Consider the following 23499-nt stretch of genomic DNA (forward strand, 5'->3'; position numbering starts at 1 on the left):
TCACTAAAAAACAATGAAAAAGAAGTCCCTTACACTCATGGTAATTAAGACTCCAAAGTAACTCTGGTAAGAGTAATCTGTTAATACTAGCATGTTGCTGATTTCCAATATTAATAATTTCACATTATATTGCTTTTTATCCAAGAGATAGTACTGAGGATTTTTTACTTTCCTTCTCTTTTCTATGCTGTTAAGACATTTCTTAAAAAAATATTTCAGTGCTCCAGCCTAGATATAGATGAATGATTTGTATTTGGTTTAAGTTATCAGGAGAGTGGTGTTAATTTTGTCATGTGTCTATTGTACAGCTGTGAGTATTTTTAGGAAACAAACAGTAAAATTAGTTGAGATGACCCTAGACTAAGCCATTTACATTTACACTAAGCTCATTAATGTACTTGATACATTCACTTCAAAAAGATCTGAGAAGACTAAACTGAATAATCAAATATTTACAATACCTTTTTTTAAAAATCTGAAATGTCTTGCAAAAAAGCTTAAATTCATTTTTGTCCACCACCTTTCAGTTCTGTGCACCATCTAGAAGGTATAAAAGTTACTAGGCTACAAATTTTGTTACAATTCAAGAGTTTAAGATGATCAATCCACATTTTGTTCCTGTTATGAAAATTTAGGCTTGTTACAGATTTGTGTTTTAGCATCTCACTTGCATTAAGTTAAACCTTACTAAACCTGTGATAATAATGATGACATCCTAAATGTGAGCACACACAAGCACTGCCTGAAACAGTTCACTGCTCTAAAAACTTTCTCCCTCAGGACTGAACAATCAGAAAATGTGGAGCTATTTTCAAGGTGCCAAAACAGTTGGCAATTTTGCTGCACAGCTCAGAAATCTGGCACAGCCTTTCTCAGCTTCTTAACAACAATTGTGTCTCCATAGTGTGTAAAGTACCTGCCATGCAGTTTTGCTTGGATGTACAGACTGAATGTTTTCCATTTTATTTGAAAGCATGGACAAGAAGCCCTAGATGTTGCTGTAGCTGATGAATGCAAAAGGGTTTTATTTTCTAACAAATACCACATTGGTGCAATTTTTTTATTCCAACTGTTTTTATTCCTGAAACAGAGAACCCAACCCTACTGATAGGTGCTGACAGTTCTAAAATTTTGTCCACAAAGAGAGTTCATCAGTTACGACGTAGGCTCTCCTCAGTCTTTGAAAAGGCCATGCAGAAATAAGTCTTGTGAACCAGAGACCTACTTGTCACCAAAGACAAATAATCACAGATAAAATTTAATAAACAGTGGTAAGCAGCCTTTAGTTTTTGACCTGTGGATGTACAGCCATTGTCCAACAGGGACATAAATGTACAGATAGCAGGCAATCCACTGGCTTTTCCATCATCATTACCCTTTCCAGACTCTCAAACATTTCCTGGACTGTTTGGTAACTAGAGCAGAAAGCAAAACCAGGAACAGGAATTAATGAAGTGACACACTCATCTTGGCTGGACATGAGGTAAGTGAGGGTTAGATGAGGCCAGGCCAAGCTGTACAAATACCAGTTTAGTAGTGAGGAAAGTCCGGGAAAAGTGCTAAGGACAAAATTTAACATTCAAATCTGAAAAGCATCACTGCTGACTTGTGAATCATCAAATATTTTCATTTATAAGCTGTGCTCACATCTGATGTTTGGACAAGAAAGGGAGATAGGGCAAACGGATGCAATTTCAGCTTTGCCATGAAATCAGACAATTTGGCTCCACTGTTCAAATATCCTGTACTAGAAAGCACACACAGCTTCCATTAACACTATTAAATGAAAAAGGAATGAAACTGCAGACACAGGAATAATAACATGGGCATTTGCTCTAAATTGAAGAGTGCTCATATTCATAGCCTGGAAATCTCCCTTTGGGAATTTTAAGCAATTTATTTTTCGTTATGTTGGAGAGAATGTTAGGTAGAGAGAACCAAAGAATGCCTACAACTTCTGTGCAGTGTTCAAATAATAATCGACCATTGACAGAATACACCACAGAAAGCCAAGCTGTACAACTGCACTCACCTCTTCCCTGACAGCAGAGAGATAAAAGTGGCTAAGGTTATATAAACAATTGTTTGGTCTTGTAGACCTATTTCCAATACTCTCATGTAGATGATTTATTTTGAGATGCCTTTCATAAGAATGTTATTTTATTATGCAGAGATAACCAAAATACTGAAATGTCTTGCCTAAAGTCTTGATTAACAACCCAACTAACAGTTTGGGTTCTTTTTTTTTTTTTTTTTGTTTAATTGGACAGTACATCCAACATAAAACTAGACAATTGAGATGTCACTTCTTGAAATGTTCTTCATGAATTCCACATGCTTCTTCTTTCCTCCCATCTTTCCAGAGAATCCCTATTTTAGCACTGTCTCTGGTGTATATTCACAGTATTTCTGAGATACATAAAGTCCAGGAGAGAACACATTATAACATCCTTGATTATCCACTGAAAAGAGGCAGCAAGGCCGGACTAGTTACCTCACCCATAAATAATACAGGACTTCAGCCTCAGTAAAAGGCTCAAGAATGAAATAATAGGGTTATGGGTGAGTATCCACAGCACCTGATTTAACACTGTAGCCATCTGAAGCTTGGTCAAACATCCAGGTCAAGCTTTTCAAAGTACCTATTAATTTTTCACAACTGACTTGAGACTCTCCTTAATGAAGTCTCATTTTCAGAAAAGTGTGAAGGCCCATCCTTCTGAAGACACTGTTAGTAACCAAGACAAAAACTCAGGTTTTTAGGGTTTGCCCATGTAGGGAAACATAGTGTAAGGCTCCTGCTAAACCACATTAGATGGAGGCTGCAAAGAGACAGGCGTACACAATTACCTGCTCCTGCACAACTCTTTACCAGCATTCTGAGCACAGCTGATCTCATGTCTACCCCTGTGAGTTTTGCAGAACACCTGGAGAAGCAAACATACTTATTTTCCATTCCTATTCTGAAGATGTTGTTAAAGACAGTGATGGAAATGAAATTTCTGGCGCAGGTCTTTAAGTCTCTAGCTGCATTCTTCCATTTCATGTTTTTTTATAATCTACTGTAAGCATCCACTGTTGGCCACTGTCAGAGACTGCACATCAGGGTAGACAGATCTTCAGTTAAACTTGGTCTGGCCAGCTTACACACTTTTGATATTAAAATATAAATACACATAGTAGGGACCAGATTCTTTGCATCCACTGTTGAGAGTCTTGATTTTGCCTTCCTGTACTAGGTATAATTTAAAAATCTTTGTAAATTCCATCAGCATAGAACATGAAACTAACTGGACATCAAGGAGAAATTCTAAAGAATGCTTTAGGTGATTTCCAAAGATCTGATAAGGCAAGCAAAACTGGCATTCAAGAAAATCTATCCACCTCCATAACTGGCACAAGTGACTTTTTATGGAATTTTCTCCCAAGTGCATATGGGGTCTAATAGGCTTAGTATATAAAGGACTTTTAATTTGTGTTTAGTTTGTACAAGTAGGTGATTCAGCCACTGAATTAAAAGCATTGCAAACAAAATAAAGGTATGATCACACAGTCTAGCAGTGCTTCCTGAGTAGATTGCACTAAGAAAAAAAATAAATTAAAGAATTAAAAACATAAAACTGAGATTGTAAAAACATAAAACTGAGACTAGGAGGATGAATTTTATAATGATCCAGTGACACACCTCATCCAACTTTGTAGATGCCCACATCTGTGTCAGAAAGAAGATTCTTATTTCCAGGACACGATTTATCTGACTTATTTTTGCCTCCAATAATGCAAGGCAAACTGCATTAAGAAAATTTCTCTTCCTGAACCACAAAGGGAAAGCAAAGCAAATGGTTTAAGTGGGCTGATCTCTACTACTGAGATCCACCTTTGCAAAGATGAAATCCACCCTCTGTCCTCTTCAGATAGCCCTGGAAAATACAGGAGCTCTGTTAATACACCAAATGCTCAACAGACAGAGCCAGGGCCTGCCTCCCTCCCAATACAACAGACTTGATTTATTCTGAAATTTAGGTCTCTGAAGGAGTGCAGAGACCATAATCAAGTGCCTGAGCCCAATTTCAATGTTGAACTAAAAGAATTATAGGGTGTATTATTAATGGTTGTGACTGACAAACGTTTGCCTGAGGACAGACAAATGCAGGAAGCGAATGTTTCTATTGATTCACATGTTAGTCTTGTGACTTGTGACCCCAGAAAATTTTTAAAACAAAGGCCGAACCATGTTTTCAAATTACCACAGGAAAAGTAAAGTAATCCCACCCCCACCAGTCAAACAATTTTACAGCCAGCAGACTGCACAAAACCACATGGAGGAGATATTTTTAATTAAGTGCAATATAAGGAAAATAATGGTTACCTATATCCAGTTTAAACAATTATTAGCAAAAGGGCCTTAGCATTTGAAAGTAAGCAATTTAAGAAAGGCTTACTGTCTGAAGCATAGGCTGTTTCCGATTATAAAGTAGAGCTTTTAATTAAGATTAGTAAGGCCTAATTCAAGCTATAATCTGGTTCCTTTAGTTAGCAAATGTCTATTAAAACCAAGCAATTAAGGTTAAATGGGTTGAAGCATTTAAAGCACTCCCTCCTGCTTCAAATACTATAATAGAAAAGACTATGTCAGTGACTAATACAGACCAGAAGACATGTCTTTATTTCCCTTAAGTTTTTTACTTCCTTGTTGATCGTAAAGTTTATTGAAGAAGCAACTCTTGGTAAACTAGGTTTCAGGTGAACAATATGTTGTTAATTGTTTAAAAAACAAATTCTGCAGTTTTATAAAGTTTGTTCCTATTATGTTTTTTTCTTAATTTTCTAAATATCAATAAGAACATGCACTAAACTTCCCAGAGGTGTATTTCTGACTTTTGATAGTTGTGATCATACTTGGCTTGGCCTTAAGCATAGATGTTGTGTGTATTTGACAGATAAAGGTAGAAGTAAACTATGATTTCTACTACTTACATAAATGGACTCAAAGCATTCCCACCTCATCTTCCATTTCCCATTTTTCCCATTTTCACAGCTTGTTCAAAGACTGAAATTCTTCATGCTTGGTCCCATCTTTAAAATCAAGTTATTTTAGACAGTTCAAGCCAAACAGGGTGAGCAAATCAAGGCTGTATTCCTGAGGGCACGAGAGCCTCCCCCACATCCCTCTGCCTGGCTGCGCCAGAGCCCATCTCCAGCAGGACCCTCTGGGTGCATTCACACTCAAACCTTTCACCTGCCTTTTAGACTCTTTAGAACTCCCCCAAAGCACCCAAATAAATCACAGTTTTAAAGACAACAGGCTGTCCTCTCCATCAGATAGAAAATGCTGTGTGCAAGCTGGAGCACTGAGGTGCTCTCCCAGCTACAAACACTGGGGCTTTCCTCAGCGAATGGCAGCATTAAGGAAAACATGCTGGTCCTTCCTGAACATGTGCCCCCATCCCTTGAATCCAGACTCTGGCTAACTCAGGCAATTTTATCATGTTATCCTACTCAGGATAAAGACTGATGTTGTGGAGCAGGCAACAGCAGCTGTCTGTTGCCTTCCATACAGACCACCAGAATACTTGTCTTAAAAACAGCTCAAAATTAGGACTAGTACCTAATCAAAACATCAATTTTCATGGACATCACTAAGAGCCTTTCAGCAGTACAGGAATGTATTCTGGTAACTCTTTTTTAGTAACTCTTTTTTGGTTTTGTGCGGCAAAATCCAGTGAAAGAACTGAGAAATGTGCATTGGAACCTTCTGTATTAACTCAAGGTAAAATGCGTTATGAAGCTGTTCTAGAAAATTAATGCTACTGCTGTTGCTATCCTGAATAGACTTCTGTGTATTTCCTATTTAGAATAAAAGCTGAAGCTTTTGGGTTTAGCTCTGTAAGACCACATATGATGCAGTCAACAGGTAATTTTTTATAATGCAGTTCTTGCACTTCCCTCAAGACACAGATTTTTTAAAAAAAATATATCAAAACAGACAGTGAAAGGATGCAAAGTGCCAGAAGGATCAAGAAGAGAAATACATTTAATGTACACCTATATGTGATTGTTAATACAAAACTTAAATGACAGCAACTTAGAGTTTATCCATATCACAAAAAAGTATCTTCCTAGCAAACAATCATACTATAAGCAATTTGATAAGGTCGTTTCCACTGTTTAAGATTTTGAGAAAACTGTATTATAAAAGTTCTTCCATACAGAAGTCATAATCTCCTTAAACGTAAAACTGTGTGTGTATACAGAATAAGCTGCTGCCATTTTCACAAAGTGAAACATTCTATACCTAATGAAACAGACTGTATCCAACCAAAGCATTTTAGCATTCAGGTTTTTGTTTCCAGACAACAGGGTGAGGTCGTCTATTCCTCTCTTATACCCATTCCCTGGCTCATTCTTACAGCAAAACAGCCACAGGTCAGAGAAATCCCGGCAGCCCTCCTTCCCTCATTCGTTTCTTGTGCTCTCAATACGTCTGCACGCTCCCATCTGAATAGAGGTAAAATCGTTTCCTTAGGAATTCGAGCCAAGCAAAAGCCAGAGGGTTTCACTTGTGTCTGCCCTCTAGTAGCCAAATAATGCAGTTAGCCTCCCTCAGGGCTTTGGGTTGGGTCTGCAGCACAGCCAAAGGAAGCTGCCTTCCCCCAGTCTGCCCATGCACACAAAGCCACCAGCAGAGCCCTGGGGAAAATCCCAAATCAGGGGCAGGAGTGAACCGTTCAGAGCACCTGCCTCTGCAGAGCGTGCTGCACCAAGATCTGCACTAAAGATCAGGTGAACTCCACCACTGTGCAAGCAAGAATTGGGCTGCTTTAAGAGAAAAGTGGTGTGTGGGGGGGAAGGAGATGCAAAGAGGAGCTTTGATCGCATGCATCTTTAGACAGGTTGGAATGCATTAGGAAAAAATGGAAATTTCCAAATAAAGTTGGACTTGGGTGCTTCGTAGTTAGAGAAAAACATTGGCACGTCTCCAAGTCACAGGTTTTATGGAATCCTTTCCCAACAAAGTTCTGCAAACAGAAATGTGCAAAAAGAATAAAGGCACAACTCTGCTTGGTAGAGACACTGACATCTCTAGAGGTATGAAGTCAGATATCGAATTCCTTCTGTGCATGTGCTGCCAAACAATTTAGATATGCATTACCTAGCCTTCTTATTCAGCAAAGCAAATATCCCACTTACTTCAACCCCTTTTTCCACTATAACAGGGAGAATGAAAGTTCTGAATGTGACCTCTGCTTCCAGATAATGAAATCAGAACAAAGGCACTCAGTGCAGTTTCCCTCTTACAACAGCAAGAACTAGAGTGCACAGCAGTAATGTCCTGTAGTATTTTCAGCAATGATATGTCCAACAAATACCTATTTCTGCAGAGGTTGCCCTTCTCTGAAGCACTTTCTGCAGCAGGACCATTCTCTCCAACAACATTACTAATCACCCAAATGGTATTATGCATTGCTCTTGTTTTTTCCCCCTTAGTTAAATTACTATGCTCTCTGAGCACGATGTTAAATGTAAGGACTGACAGTGGTTCATGCAGATTAAGGCATGGGAAGGATAGTATGAAGCTTAGTGACCTCACTCTGAGAGAGTAAATGAAACTTGGCTTTTATATTCTCTGAGATAACAGCTCATCTGCTTAAAATATTTACTGTAAGAATCAGAACAATCTGAAAGTTGTCTATTTATTATGTCTGATTCTTTGATGGCTATACATTGTCAATAGCTGTGAAAAAATGGTCTTGAATTTGCTAAGTTGTCTATGGGTCCTACAGCACCAAACAAACTTCACTAAGTTTAGGTCTAAAGCATGTGAAAGATCAAGGTCTTAAATCACCTTTTCAAATGATCCAGATTTTTTTTAATTCTTTGGTCACTGAAAGAAAAACTGTGAACTTCTACAGGCTCCAGAAAAACAGCACTACAACATAAAACAAGGCAGCAGCTTCAATTTAATAAAGCACTTAAACATAATTACATTAAAAGGTAACAGTTTCTTAAGATTAAACACAGGCTTGAGCACTCAGGTGATTCATGGCACTTCAACAAAAAAAATTCTTCCAACTGTAATGTAAGGGTATTCCTTTTGCATTAAGATGCTCAGCATCTTAAATGTGAAGAAAAGTCTTGAAATTTCAAGGGGGTCTGTCAGACCCTATCTTTGGTTTCTTATAACTCTGCCAAACATTTATGTATGAACTATATTTTTTCTTGCAAGGTATCTGCTTCAGAGAAGGTAATTTTTTTCAGTTGAAATTAAAAACAAATATATATATGCTAAAACAAACTAAGGAAAAAACCCCAGGAAAATAGCTTTTTTTCTAAAGGGATTATATGGAAAAATCACTGCTTTGCTATGTTTAAAAAAAAAATCTCCCTCAACTGCTTCAACAGATTTAATATTGTCAGATTTTGTTTCTAATAAGGTGTCAGGAAATTACCTTTCAAGAGATTCCTCAGGACAGAATAAGATGGTCAAATTACAGCTGAAAATTTACCAAAAAAAATTACCCATCTAAAAATTCATTAACCCCTTCCCCTCCTCCAAGAATATAATAAATCCAAAGCTCAACAGGCATCTGCTGAAATTCAGGCAGCTGATATTTCCAAAATGTCCTTCTTGGTAGATGTTTGTTTCAATCTTATGCTGTAGTTTCACACCATAGTGGCTCCAGAAACTAAACCAGATTAGGAAATCTGTTCACCTTATTCACCACCACCTTCTCCCAGCCATGAGTCTCAGCCTCTATGTCCCAGTTCATTGACTTTTCAGTGCAGAAATGCTTACAGGGCATTTTGGGTGTATTATTTCAGCAATATTCTTCACAGACTAGCCCCACATCAATCACCCTTGTGCAAAAGAAAGAGCAACATCAAGGAAAAGGAGCTTCCTAAACCAGTGCAGAGGGAGTACTATTCCTTTTACCACCAGACTCCATGCACATTTTCCCTACAGATTCCTGCCATCCGTCCTCCATCTCAGGACTGCCTGAGGTTGGCCAAACCTGGCCTGCATTTAGGGCTCACAGCTGTCCTGGGCTAGAACAGCCTGGGACTGGTACCATGGGTGCAGAGGCTGTACCCACCATCCTCAGGTATCCATCATCAGGTACCCACCATCCATCATTCCCATCACCCCACAGTGTCCTGCCAGCATGGATGCTAATGAACAGAGTGGATGCTGCCTGGCTCAAATGCAGAGGAGACAGAAGCAGCATTCGTGCAGCTTTTTTGGGCAAGAGAGCAGCAGGAGGTCACATTCCCTAACTCCTCCTCTGCCATCATCACAGCAGAGGGTCCCTGACCATGTCTTGTATCAGCCTCCAAACAAAGAATGTGTATTTCAGCAGGGCAGTGAAGACACACATGGAGACAGTGCCCATAACCAAAGGGGAGCTAACAAATGATGGCAATCAGCCAGGCTAAGATGTTTTTCCAGCCAGACACTGAGAGAAGAGCCATGGCTCTGCAGAGGGTGGCAACAGCAGGGAATGTGCTGAGGAACAGGTGAGCTCTGAGCTGTGGATGGGGGCCAGGAAAGAGGTGGAGAAAAGAGAGAAAAAGCAAGAAAAGAGAGCTGGTAGTAGCTGTTTTGACTTAAAGACAAAGCCCAAGGGAAAGGACCAGTAAGGGGCACTTAGAGCTGCCAGCTCTCCTGGCCCAATGGGCTTGCTGTGGCACACTGGCTCTCAGAAAAACACTGCTGTAACTGCAGCAAGTTACTGAGAGGACAGGGGAAGGAAAGCTAAATGAAATAATTGAAAATACATGAGAAAAGAACAAAAGAGAAGTGGGGTTTGCAGTAGGGAAATGACAAGGCTAAAAGACAACTGACTTACAGAATACTCAAGACAACATAAGGAAGACTGCAAGAAAAGGGAACTGCACCAGAAGTAAAGGTGATGGGTGGGAAAACAAGGAAAACTGGGTAGTATTTGGCAGATGTAAAATGAATGAAGACAAAAGGACAGACCTATTGGGCTTAGTACACTTTATTTATGCTCCTTCATTTCATTATAATTTTCCTGGCAGTTAATTTACATTGTGTATCTGGGTGGAAAGAAGTTCCTTCTAAATACCAAGTTTATATCACTCCAGGAGGCCTCCCTGGGCTCTGCATCTTAGCAACTGTTGGGCCTGATGAAATTTTATAAATAAGTTCCCAGAGTACCCATAGACCATCCAGCAGACAGGGAGCTTATCAACTATTTAGAGAAGTGTCCTTGGAAAAAAACCTCCTTTTTTCCAAATTGAGAATTACATGTAATGCTGTTGAAGAGTGAGGCCCATATTTCATACGGGATGGTATTTGTTTATGCAAAATATAGTGATATTTGTATCCAAGAAGCATTCTGGAGAGAAAAAAAAAGTTGGAGTGAAAGTTCTAAGTCAAAATGGAAGATTTCCAAAGTGGACCACCGGGGGAGCTGTTCACTGAAGCAGCATTATGGGCTGTCAAAAAGCAGCTCTGAGAGGTAGGACAGGGTAGGGAAGAAAAGGGAGAGGAGAAAACAATAGGGTTCGTGACACATGGGGACTGATGGCCCTGGGAGCAGTTAAACAGGGCATGTCAGCCCAGCTAAGGGATATTCTGGTTTTAGTGGATGAACTACTGAACAAAGTTGGGAAACTAAAGCAATTTGAATAAATAAATAAATAAAATCAAGGCTCAACTTGGACCAAAACAAAAGCCCTATTCACTGAACAGAAAGAAGCATGAAGGAGAAAAAAGAAAAAAGTTATCATAAGCTGTTAATTCACTTAGGCTGTAATAAAATTCTGATTTAATACAGAATGTTCTCAGGAGTATTTTCTTACTTGCAGCTATTTCTCCACTTCTCCATCTCCCAAGAAAATTCATCTCCTGATGCAAGTTAGAAAACTCACAAGTCAAAATTGAGTATTAAATAGTACCAGACAATTAAAACAAAAAAGGAGAAAGGAAAAAGCAGAGATATAGAAGGCTTTAGAATTCAGTTCTGTGAACACTTTTATCCATCTAAACCAAATAAAATGTATCAATCAACCCAATAAGTGAAAATAAAAAAGCAGTTACCAGCTCAAATCAAAGAAGCTAGTTTATATTCTCTCTCCTTCATTTGTTGAAAGCAGCTTCATTGTGAAAGCTGCTTTCAGTGAAATCAGCACGAGGGCTCATCCAGAGTAAAGCCATAATTTGTGTGAATCAAACTGGGAAGGAAGATTTGATCCTGGAATAGAAATCCCCATAAAATTTGGAGGTGGCAGAGTGTGCTGCTCTGTGCTCAGACGGGCTGCTGCAAGCCAACCTCACAAATCCAGCAGCACAGACTTGGAGCACCAGGTGTCATCTGGAGCACAGCCCTAGGGGAGGGTGACATGAACTTCAACAGGAGACATGAGCACCATCTGTCAACGTATTGTAACCCCAGAAAGCACAGCAGCTTCAGCACCTAATATCCCCTGCAGGCCTCTTTCAGGGAGATCAAGGGAGTCCTTGAAAGTATTAATTCACCTTCTACTGCAATTGGAAGAATCATCAATCAGAAGTCACTTAAGCTGCCTTGTTCAGTGGCGTTACTTTTATTCTGCAGAGACAGACAGAACAAGTCTAAGCTCACTAGAGTTGTGCAAGCATCAAGATGCCCAAGTTTCAGACACCAAAGGACACCCAGCAGTGTTCCAGCTCTCCCAGGACATCATTGATGAAGATGACTTACTTAAGAAAGAACTGCTGAGAGTGGATTGATGGGATACCATGGAGCTCTTAAAAGAAATGGGATCATTGTTCCACTTAAAGGACATCCAGAAGTTCCTTAATTATCCCTGCAGATCCCTGCAGACAAAAGGAGGCTCTTCTATGAGATACTGGACTGGGAGCTGGGAAAAGAGAAGTCTGGAAAGTTCTGTGTTCCCCAATCGATTGATTCAGAGCAGCCCTGTCACAATATTTGGATTCACTTTTGAAGATCATGAGAAGAACTCAACAGGTATTTCAAAGGCCATAATAAAATGAAAACCCAATGAGTGAAACCATGAATGAGCTTCTTAAGGAAATGAAAGATAAAACAGGTCAACAAGATTAAAATTATAAGAGGAGTTTTAAGTCAAGCTTGGAGAGTCAATCATTATTATTTAAATGAAAGTGATGAGAGGTTTTTCCAATTGCTTAGATTTGTTTAAAATCCATTAAAAACAGATCTAACAAACATGCGTGAGTAGAAACTTGGCTTCAAATCCACAAAACTACTGAAGATGATAATGATGGTTCAGAAGGGACAATTGGTCTGTGCTTCCAAATGGGCATATGCAGAGACTGAATATACCTGTGACTGAGGCAGGAATTGTTTATTTTGAGATTGTGCCATGGTTAAATCCTGTGAGGTGCTGCCACCAGGGCAATCAAGAATAAAGGCCCTTATTGCAGATTATCACCATCACCTGCTTATTTGTCTAGAATGATTATTTACATTAAGAAAAAGACTACAAATACATGAACACGTGACCGACTTAAATCTCTAGAACTGCACAATCCCACTCACCTAGCAGTCAAGCAGAACTGCTGCTGCTATAGAACAAATTTCCAAAGTGAGCAGAAATCTGAAAATCACCCTCCCAGGGCAGACTCTACCAGGACACTTTGCCATGGTATGTGTATGTTGCCCTCAGCAAGAAATCCATCAACAACATGATGAAGCTTCACAGGAGAATTAAAAAAAAAAAAAAAAAAGGAAAAAAGTCCAGCTGAAAATTGTGAACACTTCTGCACAAAAAGTTCAAGAAACATTGTAACTGCTGTAGGAGATAAATTATTAAAAGAACTGAAGCAGAAGTCTGAAAATACCATGAAAAACAGTAGAAAAAAATGCTCCAAGAGGAAAATCTCAGTCAATATGGGAAAGCACTGAGTAGAGTTTAACAATTCAGAAGTAACAGGTCCCAATAAACATGTCTTAAGGGTCCTACATGTAAAGTATAATCCAAAAGGAAAAAACCACCAGCCAGAGCAACTCACTGAAATTACAGTCCCACTGAGAATAAAAAGTAGGCTAAGAAAAAAAAAATCAACCTATAAAATAAACTTAACACTAACTGGATATAAAATGGGCATAGGTAAACATCAACCAACAACTTTACAGAGTATTTTAACCATTAATGGCACAAGACTTTGGAGTAGTCAGAGAAGTAGTATGGGGTAAAAACCCCAAACAGCTGGGTTTGAGAGCTAAACCCCTTTCTACACAGTTCAATATCCTACAACTGCAAACACACAACATTGCATTGGAGACGAGGAACGCTCCGTCAAGGCATAAGGAACCCCAGGACCCGGAATCCTTTTGAACTTTCTGGAATTTCCATTCCTTCAACACAATTTTGTTGAGATATCAACCAGTGTGGAAGCCAAAATTCAGTGTTGAGAAGGTAAGAACTAAGTCCCATGGATCATGAAAGATCATGCCTGCAGCTGAATCCAGCCCACTGCATTTCAGATCCTGACTAAAATCACAACGGGGAAGACTTCTTAGGTAATAGCAGGTGTGGCAGGGCAAGTAAATTAATTAATTGTGAATAAATGGATTTTGTATATTGACTAGAAAGAGAGAATTATTTTTTAAACATTATCTGGGTTGGACACATTATTCTGTCCTATGAAAATGCCAGCTAGAGAATTTGTGTTCAAGGGATATTGATCCATTACATGATATGGGAAAATATCATGGCAATGCTGACCATGAGGCTTTACAAAGCATTACAGATACCTTAAAGAAAGAAAAAGATCAACTGAAATCTACAGAGTGAAGCAGAAGACAGGATACAAGAAGAATGAGGAACTCTTCTGTCTGGAGAAACAACTGTGCTCTGTGGAAAGAAACAGGTCAAGTGGTTCAGGCAAGAAAGCTGGCCAGAAAAAAAATAAAAGAAGAAAAAGATCTGTGAACTGACAAGTCATCCTTAATCTTCACAAACTCTGGAGAAACCCAAGCCAAAAGATATTTTGAGAGAAAATCAAAGTTCAGAAAGAAACTCCCTACTGACGAAACTTAACAGACTGTCAGGAAAATGTTTCATTTCCATGTAATTGCTTCTAGAGTTCTCCACATGTCCTTATAGGAATATTTGTGTCATATGCATTTCTCCCCACCCTTCAGCTCACAGCAGCAAACCTGAGCAAAGTGGCTGGGCTCCACATTTACTGCATTGATCTAAGGATTCCATTGTTTTGAAAAACTATGAATAAATACACAAGAGTACACAAATACATATTGATATACTGGACACATTTGTACAAATATGTGCTCCTCAGAATTATCCAAAAAATGTTACTTCCCATACTCTACCCTTTACTCTAGAATGGATTTTCAGTGAACAAAAGCAATATTTAAGACTACCACTTAGAATGAACAAACATGCACCTTGCTAAATTAATTGCAATGCCTCAATACAACCTAAACTGGCAGCTCACTAAAATTTATCCGAATGAATTTGATAGCATGTCTTTAAGCTCACTGTGCTGCATGAATGGCAATTCTACTCCTACTCTTTTAGTAAAATCTGGTTGTATGAGAGAGCCTGGGCTATAAGTGAGTTAGTTATGATATACTCAATGTTCTTCACACATGAAGCAACACTGGTTGATTGCTGCAAACTTAGTTAAAGAGGCTCATTATCTGTACAAAGTCTTTTTCTCACAGGTAACTAGCTTCACGGATCAAAAGGCTTATTTTGAAAAGTCCAGTTATAAAGACTGGACTTTAAAATCAAGACAAGAATTATTTAATGACCCAGTTTTAGTTTTAGCACAACAAAAACAATCCAGTGGGTTTCATCTTTGTTAATAGTCACTTTTATCTTATAAGATAACTTCTAACAGCTGATCACTGAGGTTGTCTTGTGACAAAATACTAAATACCAATCAAGTAAGCTAGTCTGTTTATTTCCACAGGTTTTGAATACTTAACCTCAAGATGCAAAATAACCCACTTTCCATGTACAGTAGGCCTGAGGCAGATCTTAGACCTGCCACTGACCCTTTCTGAAGCTTTCTGCTTTTACCAAAATTTGGTATTAATTACCAATTTAAGACATGGAACCAATGCAAAATCTTTGGAACTGCTGACATAACATTGTAGGAAAAAATGTTATATATCATGCACAGTAACACCTGGTTTAGACAGCTTATATTACCTGACTAATGCTGAACATCCATGCAGTTTTGCAGTCTGTCCCAGTTTACTTATCAGGCTTATCAGACACTAAATTCTATTATATATTAGTTTGATATCAGACACAGATGTTTCATTATTCTGTACATCATTAAAAGGATCACTCTTGCTTTTTACTACTTACTGAGTTTGGGATTTTTAGGGTTTTTTTAACTGAACCAAGGCAAGTCAGGCAGAGATATATGTGTATTAGACAAGCATGAATATAAGCCACATCTACCACTAAACAGAGCTCAACAACTAAAATATGAATAGTTAAAGCATAAAGAAACTTTTAATGTAGAAAAGCAATACAAGAAGTACCAGTGCTGGGAATGCTGTAACCTCCACAGCTGCGGCCTTGAGTACATTATCTCAGACTTCTGTAGCTCTTTCCCTGGAAGAGCTACAGAGGAGTTCCCTCTACTCTTTCTCTCTCTGAGTAGAGAAAGAACTGGTGCTGAATGATTATCCTGTCTGCAAGAGAGAAAATCCAGCTTCCAGAGGAACAGCAGCTCAAAGATGCTAGAGCACCAAAAGGTGGACAATCAGAATTTGTCAATTTAAGCCCACGACAGAAAAATATGACAACCACAGAAATGCTTTTGGAGGGCACTTGAACAAACATTTTGGAGGTCCATGGCGAATAATACACAATTTCAAATTTTTGTAGACCAAATTAATTTCTAGGTCTTCAATCTTTATAATGGACTGGTTATAGATGTTTTTTAAAAAGCTGCTCTCTCTCTGATGTAGAATGAGAGAGACTTGGAAGGAAAATATTATACCTACTAAGTATCTACAAGTGGGAAAAAGTAACAATCTTGCATCTTTTATTTGTAAGGCATTCTGCTGTGATTACAATATTTGTTCTTTTCACCAGAGAATCTCTCCACTGAGATTCAACAGACAAGTTGAAGAGCATAAAATCCAAAATACGAGTGTACATAGAGCCTAATAAAACCTGCTAAGTCTTGTTCAATTACAAGACTGGTGTGAAGACACAGGGAAGTAAAGTAAGTTTTTTCAAGTCTGTTACAAGTGCAATAATCTGAAATGCTTCCATTTAAAATAATGTTCCAAGGACTAGAACTATACAATCACGACACATGTAGAGTGTCAAAGAGAATCGAAGTCCAGCGTCCTTTCTGAGTAGGTACAGAGAAATACCTTCTGTCACTTGTCTGGGTAAAACAATGGTGAGTCCTTTCCATCCGCTCTCTGCTGGGGAGCTGGCCAGGGGCCCGGCCCATCCCATCCCATCCCATCCCCACCCTCAGGCCGCACCCACGTGTTTGGCGAAGCGCTTCCAGCCGCAGGGGCAGTGGGCCCACCACTGCCCAGGAGGAACTGGTGCTACCAGAGAACGCCATCCCCTCACACCCTCTTTTCAATTTTATTCTTAAGAGCAGGCCGGCGGGCACAACGTTTGCGGTGCCGGACAATTAGCAAAAGCAGCAGGGGGATGCTTGCCAATAAACACCCAGATTTGACGTTAAGCAGCTGTAAATCTGCATTAATCGTTTCAGGAATTCAGCTATTTACAAAAGCTTTCAAAGAGCAAACAAATAAAAGAAGGGAGGGGAGAAGAGACAGGAGAGGAGCCGATCTGTCCTTACCTTCACACTGCTTCCCTTCCCCTTTGTAGCCCGGCTTGCAGATGCATTTGTAGGATTTTGGCGTGTTTTGACAAATTGCGTCGATGTGACAGTCATCCGTAGCTTCTGCGCACTCGTCAACATCTGGAAGCACAGAAGGAACCCCAAGGGGACAGATAAGAAGGGAGACCAGAGCCATAAAACAGCAAGGATAGATATTCCCCTTGAAGCTGTTTGCCTGCCTGCCTTACCAGTGTCATGCTGGAAATGAGAACATCTTAGGATAAATAACTAAACTAGACAACGTGATATTCTCCTCAAGTCGCTTATAAGCACTGCTCCACGGAGCTGGAGGGACTCAGTCTCACATTTCTGCACTATGAATAAAACACTTAGACACTAGAAATTAGCTTCTGCTGTTTAAGTCTGGTACTGGAGACCCACATCTTAGTAAAACAAGAGAATGCTTAAATTACATGTAAGAGGAGAAAAAAAGACCCCTTGCATGTTCTAGCACAGAGATTTTCTTAATTTATAAAGATAGATCCCAGTTTAAATAAACTAAGCTGGTGGGGAATGGGAAAAAGAAATATTTGAACAGCAAAACCACATTAATACTTTTTACTGAGAAGCAAAATAATAAATAAATGGAAGACCATATGAAACTCGGTAAGGTAGAGTGGAGGAAAGCAACCTGCAATAACATCATCTACTTGGAGTAACACATTTAGGGGAAAAAAGTGCCAGCAGCCGTCCTGACCCCTGCTCGGGTGGGTGCCTTACTGGGTATGCCCTACTCTGAAAGGGGGGACCCAGACCACTTCTCTTGTTTTCTGAGTAGGAAGCCTTTACAAACATTTTAGTGACGCACATTCGTTCTCTCCTCCACACTTAAAGAGGATGGGGAGGGAGAAGGATGAGACAGAGTCGAGATCTGGTAGTCGTGGGAATGTTAATGAAGTGAGCGTGGGGAAAAAAACCCAAAAAACTCCCGACCTATTCAGGGATGGGGTGTGCTGGGAACACGGGAACGCTTACAGCCCTGCCTAAGCTGCCCCTGCCCGGGCACACCGGCACCCGCAGCCCCCGAGGCCAGGGGCGGCGATGCCACCGCGCCCGGGCACAGCGGCCGGGCCGGGCCGTCAGTCCCGCAGCTCCCAGGGGCTCCTCCCTGCCCCACGCCACAGCCACATCTGCGGCTCCCGGGGGGACACGGGCAGGCCGCCGGAGAGGGACCCGGGAGCTGCACAGAGCACAGCCCCCGCTGTATGGTCAGGAAGCACCGAGGAGACAGGGGTGCTGCGGAGGGAGGCACACGGGCATCCAGCGAGAGCCATGTGCAGTTGGTTTCATGCCAATTAGATTAACAGATCCTCCAAAAGGTGCACTAAAGTGAAAACAGTTTTATTGTTAGCCTGAAATGCTAACGCTAATTGTTTCAGAAGTGCTCACTCAGCCATCTCCAGCGATAACACATGGATCCTTCAAAGTCACCGGGAACAGGAGGGGGCTATTTAGAGAGGGGAGAATAAGCAGACATTGTAGCATGGCACACAGCAGAGAACTTCTCTGAGGTGCAGACCGGGGCGGCCCCGCGGGGCACCTCTGGAATCCCAGAGACAGAATTGCCCGGACTCGGTATTGTTATTGTTGTAGAGGTTTTTTGTTTGGGTTTTTTTTTTTTTTTTTTTTTTATAAGAAAGAGGGGAACAGAACACCGAACGTCGTAATTTTCTTTTCCGGACTAAGGCAGAGCTGCTGTAATCTGTTGCTTTCTTCCTTGTCCATTCATATTTTTTACCGCTGAGCCAATTCAAATCTAGCTATGATTTACGTGAATTAGCTTAGGTGTTGCCCAGATCAGGCACAGATTCAGTCAAGCACAAAGAGAAAAAAAGTTTTTTGGGGGTCTTCTCCGAGTTTTTTTTAATGCTTTGGTTCATACTTTTGAGTCATTAAACCGGCACCCATCTCCCATCAAGATCAGCAAAAGTGACAGCTGGACTCTTTATAATGCCGTCAAAAATTCAAACTGCATTGAGCCAAGGGGGACATTTCACAGCAACCAGAGGATGCCTGGGAGTCAGGCGTGAATGCCAATGAGTCAAATGAAAGGGCAAAACCAAGTATGAGCCCCTGCTCTGCTCCACATCTCACATTGCATTAGTGGGACTGTAAGAACTTCTGGCTGACTTTGTTCATTTTGTTACATTTAAACTCCTCTATCCGAGGAACAGGGATTTTTTCCACACCCTCCCCCCTCCCTCCCCCCGACGCCTGCCCCCGCTCGTACTTCACCTTAAAAGATTTCTCATCGCACAACTTCAAAACCTGCATGCATTTCTTTCAGAAATCACTTCGGGCTTGCAACATTCCAAAGCAGATAGGATGGGGGGATTTTTTCGATTTTTGGTTTGGTTTGTTTTCTTTTTTTAAACACCGAAGCAAAGACAAAGTATAATTAGAGCTATTAAACTGATACGAGCGCCGCTGTTTAAAACACCAGGTCTTTGGGTTAATGCGCAGACATGGAAAACCTGTTAGGATATCCCAGCCAACGCTTGCACTGCGGAGTCTCCAGGGCTCAGCACATACTTATCTCGTAGGCGCTCAAGAAAAGTAACTTTTTCTTCCCCATCTCTCCCTGCAGAAATCCCTCGGCTCCGGCTGTGGCAAACACGCGAGAAAACGCCTCCCCACCGCAACTTCCAAAACCCTCGGCGCTACGAGCAGCGAGAAGTGACCTCCCCCTGAGCACCTTACAGCGGGCAGAGGAGAGCGGACAGACACGGTCCCCCCGGGGCCGCGGCTCCGCGCCGCCCGCGCCTGGGGAAGGCGGCACGGCGGCGGAGCCCCCTCTTCTTACCTGCGCCCCCGCTGCCTCCCGCCAACCTGCCGGCCCAGGCGAGAGCGAAAAGCAAACAGCAGCGCCGCGAAAAGCAAACAGTGCCCATGATAATGATGCGATCCCCGGTGCCTGTCTGCGATAAGGGACGCGCTCGGGGCCGGCCGCGCGGAGCCGCCGGCGCTGACGCCCTGACAGCGCCCCGCTGATTCGCCGGGGCTCCCGCGGCGGGGGCGGTGCCGGGGCGGGCCGGGGGCAGAGCCGCCCCCGCGGCTGCCCCCGCGCCCCGCCGCCCCGGGGAGGGGGTGCTCGGGCCCCGGGGAGCCGGTCCGTGCCCCGGGCGGTGCTGCTGGCGGGGCGTGCGGCGCTGCCCGGCGAGGCAGAGCGGCCCGGCTCGCCGCCCCGACAGGGAGCGCGTAGGGACCCGCAGCGACCCCGCAGCATCGCCACAGTCCGCGCTGCGCCCCCCCGCGGCTGGGGCCGGCGCTGCGGGCGCCGCCAGGGGATGCCCGGATAGACGGACAGACAGACAGACGGACGGACGGACGGACGGACCACCCCCACGGCGCGGCTGTGAGGACAGACAGGCCGGCGGACACTGCCCATCTCCTTGGCAACGGCGGCCAGGGATACTTCACCCTTCTCGGGTTCAGGCTAAAAGACAACTTTTTGTTTTTCCACTGCCTTCCCCTCTCCCCTGCCTGCCTCCTAGCTCCGGCTAACTCCGCTCCCGCTTGCCACGGGTCATCACCAGCCGCTGGCTTCCTCCAGGTTTTAGGGCTTTGCTGCGGAGGCCGGTGCGCCTTTCCGCCTTTCCAGCCCTAGGTTTGCTCCTCCGAGCCCTTCACTCCGGTCAACCACGGCTCCTCAAGGGATCCCTGCGGACCTGGCCCGGGCCGGAGAGATGCTCTCCCCAAAATCATCTCCGCTGCAGAACGGACATGTGAGTGTCATTGTCACCACAGCCTTGGAGGCGAAAATCCTTCACTTTTAAACCCAAACATGACATATTTCTCCCCTCCGAGGCAAGCCCCATGACCCTAAACTCCTTCAGACTGTCTTTAAAGGACTGAAATAGCTGGTAGACTATTGTTACAGCCGTGCCGCCCCTCTTTGCTTCACACCTTTCTTTCACGGGTACCCCACTACTAAAATGCTTTGCTACTTTAGCAATTCCCCTTTACTTCAGGGGAATTAGGAGTTTCAACTCCCAGTTCCCCTGGGAGGCTGTCTGTCTGTCGTGGATGAGTTCCACTTGTCGTCTGGAAGATAAATACACCCTGCCATAGCCTTAGATGCCTCTTTTTGACAAGTTCCTCCCAAATACACATATATGCCAGTACAATACACTTGCCCAGAAAGTAGCACTATTAAGTATTTTTTAAGCTTGAAGAGATGGGAAAGAAACGTAAGAAAAGTTGCTCAGCCCAGCTGCGTGTTTAGTAAAACTCCACACCACGGTCCTTATTCTCCAATAAAACTGAACCACTACCGCACGGTGCCAAAGCTGTTTGCTTTCCGCGTGTTTACACCTCTACTTTGGGCATTCCCGTCCTTAATCCCTTAGGGATGGGGTTAGGGCTATTGCTATTTTAAATCCGGACGCTTATTTTTGTGTGTGTGTGTGACCCGGCTGAGGTGCCGCGCTGGATTCCATGCCCGAGTCTTCCATGGATACCCCACGGCGCGTCCGTGCCGCGGAGGTCCCCAGAGGGAGCACACGGGGCCTTGGAGCGCCACCTCGTGACCGTCAGGGCAGAGCCACCCAAGGGCCGTTCCTCTTCAAGATTTTTGGAAGGAGGAGTTTTGTCCTAGGTGAAAAGTAAGGCCAAATCCTCCCCCCCCCCTCCCCCCATTTGATGGAATCATACTAAAATTTGTAATGGGATAAATAATAAAAAAAAAGTTTATATTTCATGAAGGAGTCCACTAGAATTGTCTAAAAAATCAACTATCTCAACTTTTAAAAAAGTCACAGTGCAATAAATAAGTTTGGTAAAGCAACAAAATGCTTCCACTGCCTTGGTGACTTGCTCTCTGCCATGCATTGTAAGTGTCATGTTAGCTGCAGCTGCTAAGTTACAGAAATCACCACACATGAACTCTACACATTTATAGTCCATAACACCTGTATGGCACTCATGAAAGGAGGTGCCCTTGATGGAATCTCACACTTTTTATATATTCTCCAAGGCATACAACTGAAAGCTAAAGATCACTCATATCAGCTGTCCCTCTTCTAGTGAGTTTGTTGTGTTTTTCCTTTACCAAGATCCGGACAGAGAGAATACAGGAGGGAATACAAAAGTACTGTATTTATCAAATGATGGCCTGAACTGTAAGTCAGGATTATCACATAAAATAAAGAACATCATCTACAATGCCAGGCTGAATATTTCCAGATGGGTCTTTTCAGAGTCTTCCTTGCTAAGGGCCACATTTTAGAAAAGGGATTCTTGTGGATCTCCACATTTTCCACCTGTAATTATGTTTCTCTAGTTATAATAATCTAACATAATTTCTATGTCAATTCCAAAAATTATTTTTATGAAAAATTTAATATTAGAAGTAATGACTAAGCAGCTCTTCTTCCATTGTGGACAGTAAAAGCCAGATTCATGCCTGTAAACCTGCTCTGGGTAAGAGAGATAAGCAAGAGCTACCCTGGGCTGCAGGTGGAGCCAGCCCAGTCCAGGGGGCACCTCCAGTGTTTCAGCTTTCTCATCTGCCAAAGTACTTCAGCTGTGCCTAAAAACCTTTGAGCAGCATGTTAATTGGCTTCTAATGTTCTTCTACACTAATGCCCTTGAAGCTTTGGGGACTATTCCAATAAAATAATAATAATGCTTAGTAATAAAAGAGGTTTATTTTAAAAAAGGATCCATCTTTTTACAGAATAGAAAGTCCATACAAAGCTGCATATAAGGCAAGAGCATAAATAGAATTGTGGCTGCAGAACAGTACTCCCACTTTCAGAACACCTTCTCCCACAGATATGCACCATTCCAAAAGTGCTGTGAAAAGACAGAACAGCCTCTGCAGAATTATTTGGTTTCCTGGTTTGCTATTAATGAACACTTATATATTGGGGCCACTGCTGCCTCAGGAGGCAGCACAAGCTATTGATAGTGCTGGGAATCACAGCAGTCACTCAACAGCCTATGCAAACTTGAACCAATTGCTTTACCTCTCCATCTCTGTCTCCCTTCCTTCCTCCTGTCCCTCTTTCTGTCCATTTGCAGTAAAAGCCCACTGCAGCAGAGCCTGTCTTTCACTGTATTAATGCAGCACCTCTCAAAATAACACACTAAACTTGTTTTGTCTGTCTCCCCAATTAGGGCTTTCATGAGGCCAGTGAGGCACATAAACCCTGACCCTTTTAACTTCAGTTCATCTATTTTTCTGAACTGCACTTCAAAGAACTGGGAGAGACCTGGATCCTTTAGATAGGAGACAAGGAATGCATGTTCCAGAATTTGTGCTGGGAACACCTACATTATGAACCCTGAAACATGTATCTCCAAACTTTACTTAAATACTTTCTATTAGGAAGAAAGGAACTATGCAAGCCCAAGTCATCAAATCAATATAGACCATTCTGCATTTGTACACTTATTTAGGGGAAGCTTTTGAAACTAACAGGCAATAGACATGCATTGCACCACATACTCAATGCTGTATGACTTCTTTCCAGGAAAATACAGCATGTAAGTTTCCTAGAAGTCAAGTAGCAGCATGCAGCTGAAGTAATTAAATGATTTGTTCCTGTACATGGGAGTAAAAAAACAACACAAGTCCACCATAAGCCATAATAAAGTTTTGCACAAGAAAATTCAGCATGTAAGAGGATGAGGATATTTTTTTC

General features: G+C 42.0%; 1 protein-coding gene across 1 annotated transcript in view; it reads right to left on the minus strand.

The window, feature by feature from the left end:
• Positions 1-19834, minus strand: part of SCUBE1 (signal peptide, CUB domain and EGF like domain containing 1) — a 187945-nt gene extending 168111 nt beyond the window's left edge. The window contains exons 1-2 of the mRNA XM_054282072.1: positions 19656-19834; positions 16811-16933 (exon numbers count right to left, since the gene is read on the minus strand). Coding sequence (XP_054138047.1) covers positions 16811-16933; positions 19656-19743 — 211 coding nt within the window. The 5' untranslated portion in view covers positions 19744-19834. The remainder of the gene's footprint in view (positions 1-16810; positions 16934-19655) is intronic.
• Positions 19835-23499: the final 3665 nt, after the last annotated feature.

The sequence above is a fragment of the Melozone crissalis genome, unplaced genomic scaffold, assembly GCF_028551555.1.
Source record: "Melozone crissalis strain CALT ecotype California unplaced genomic scaffold, PUWL_Pcris_2 ptg000033l_1, whole genome shotgun sequence".
NCBI lineage: Eukaryota > Metazoa > Chordata > Aves > Passeriformes > Passerellidae > Melozone > Melozone crissalis.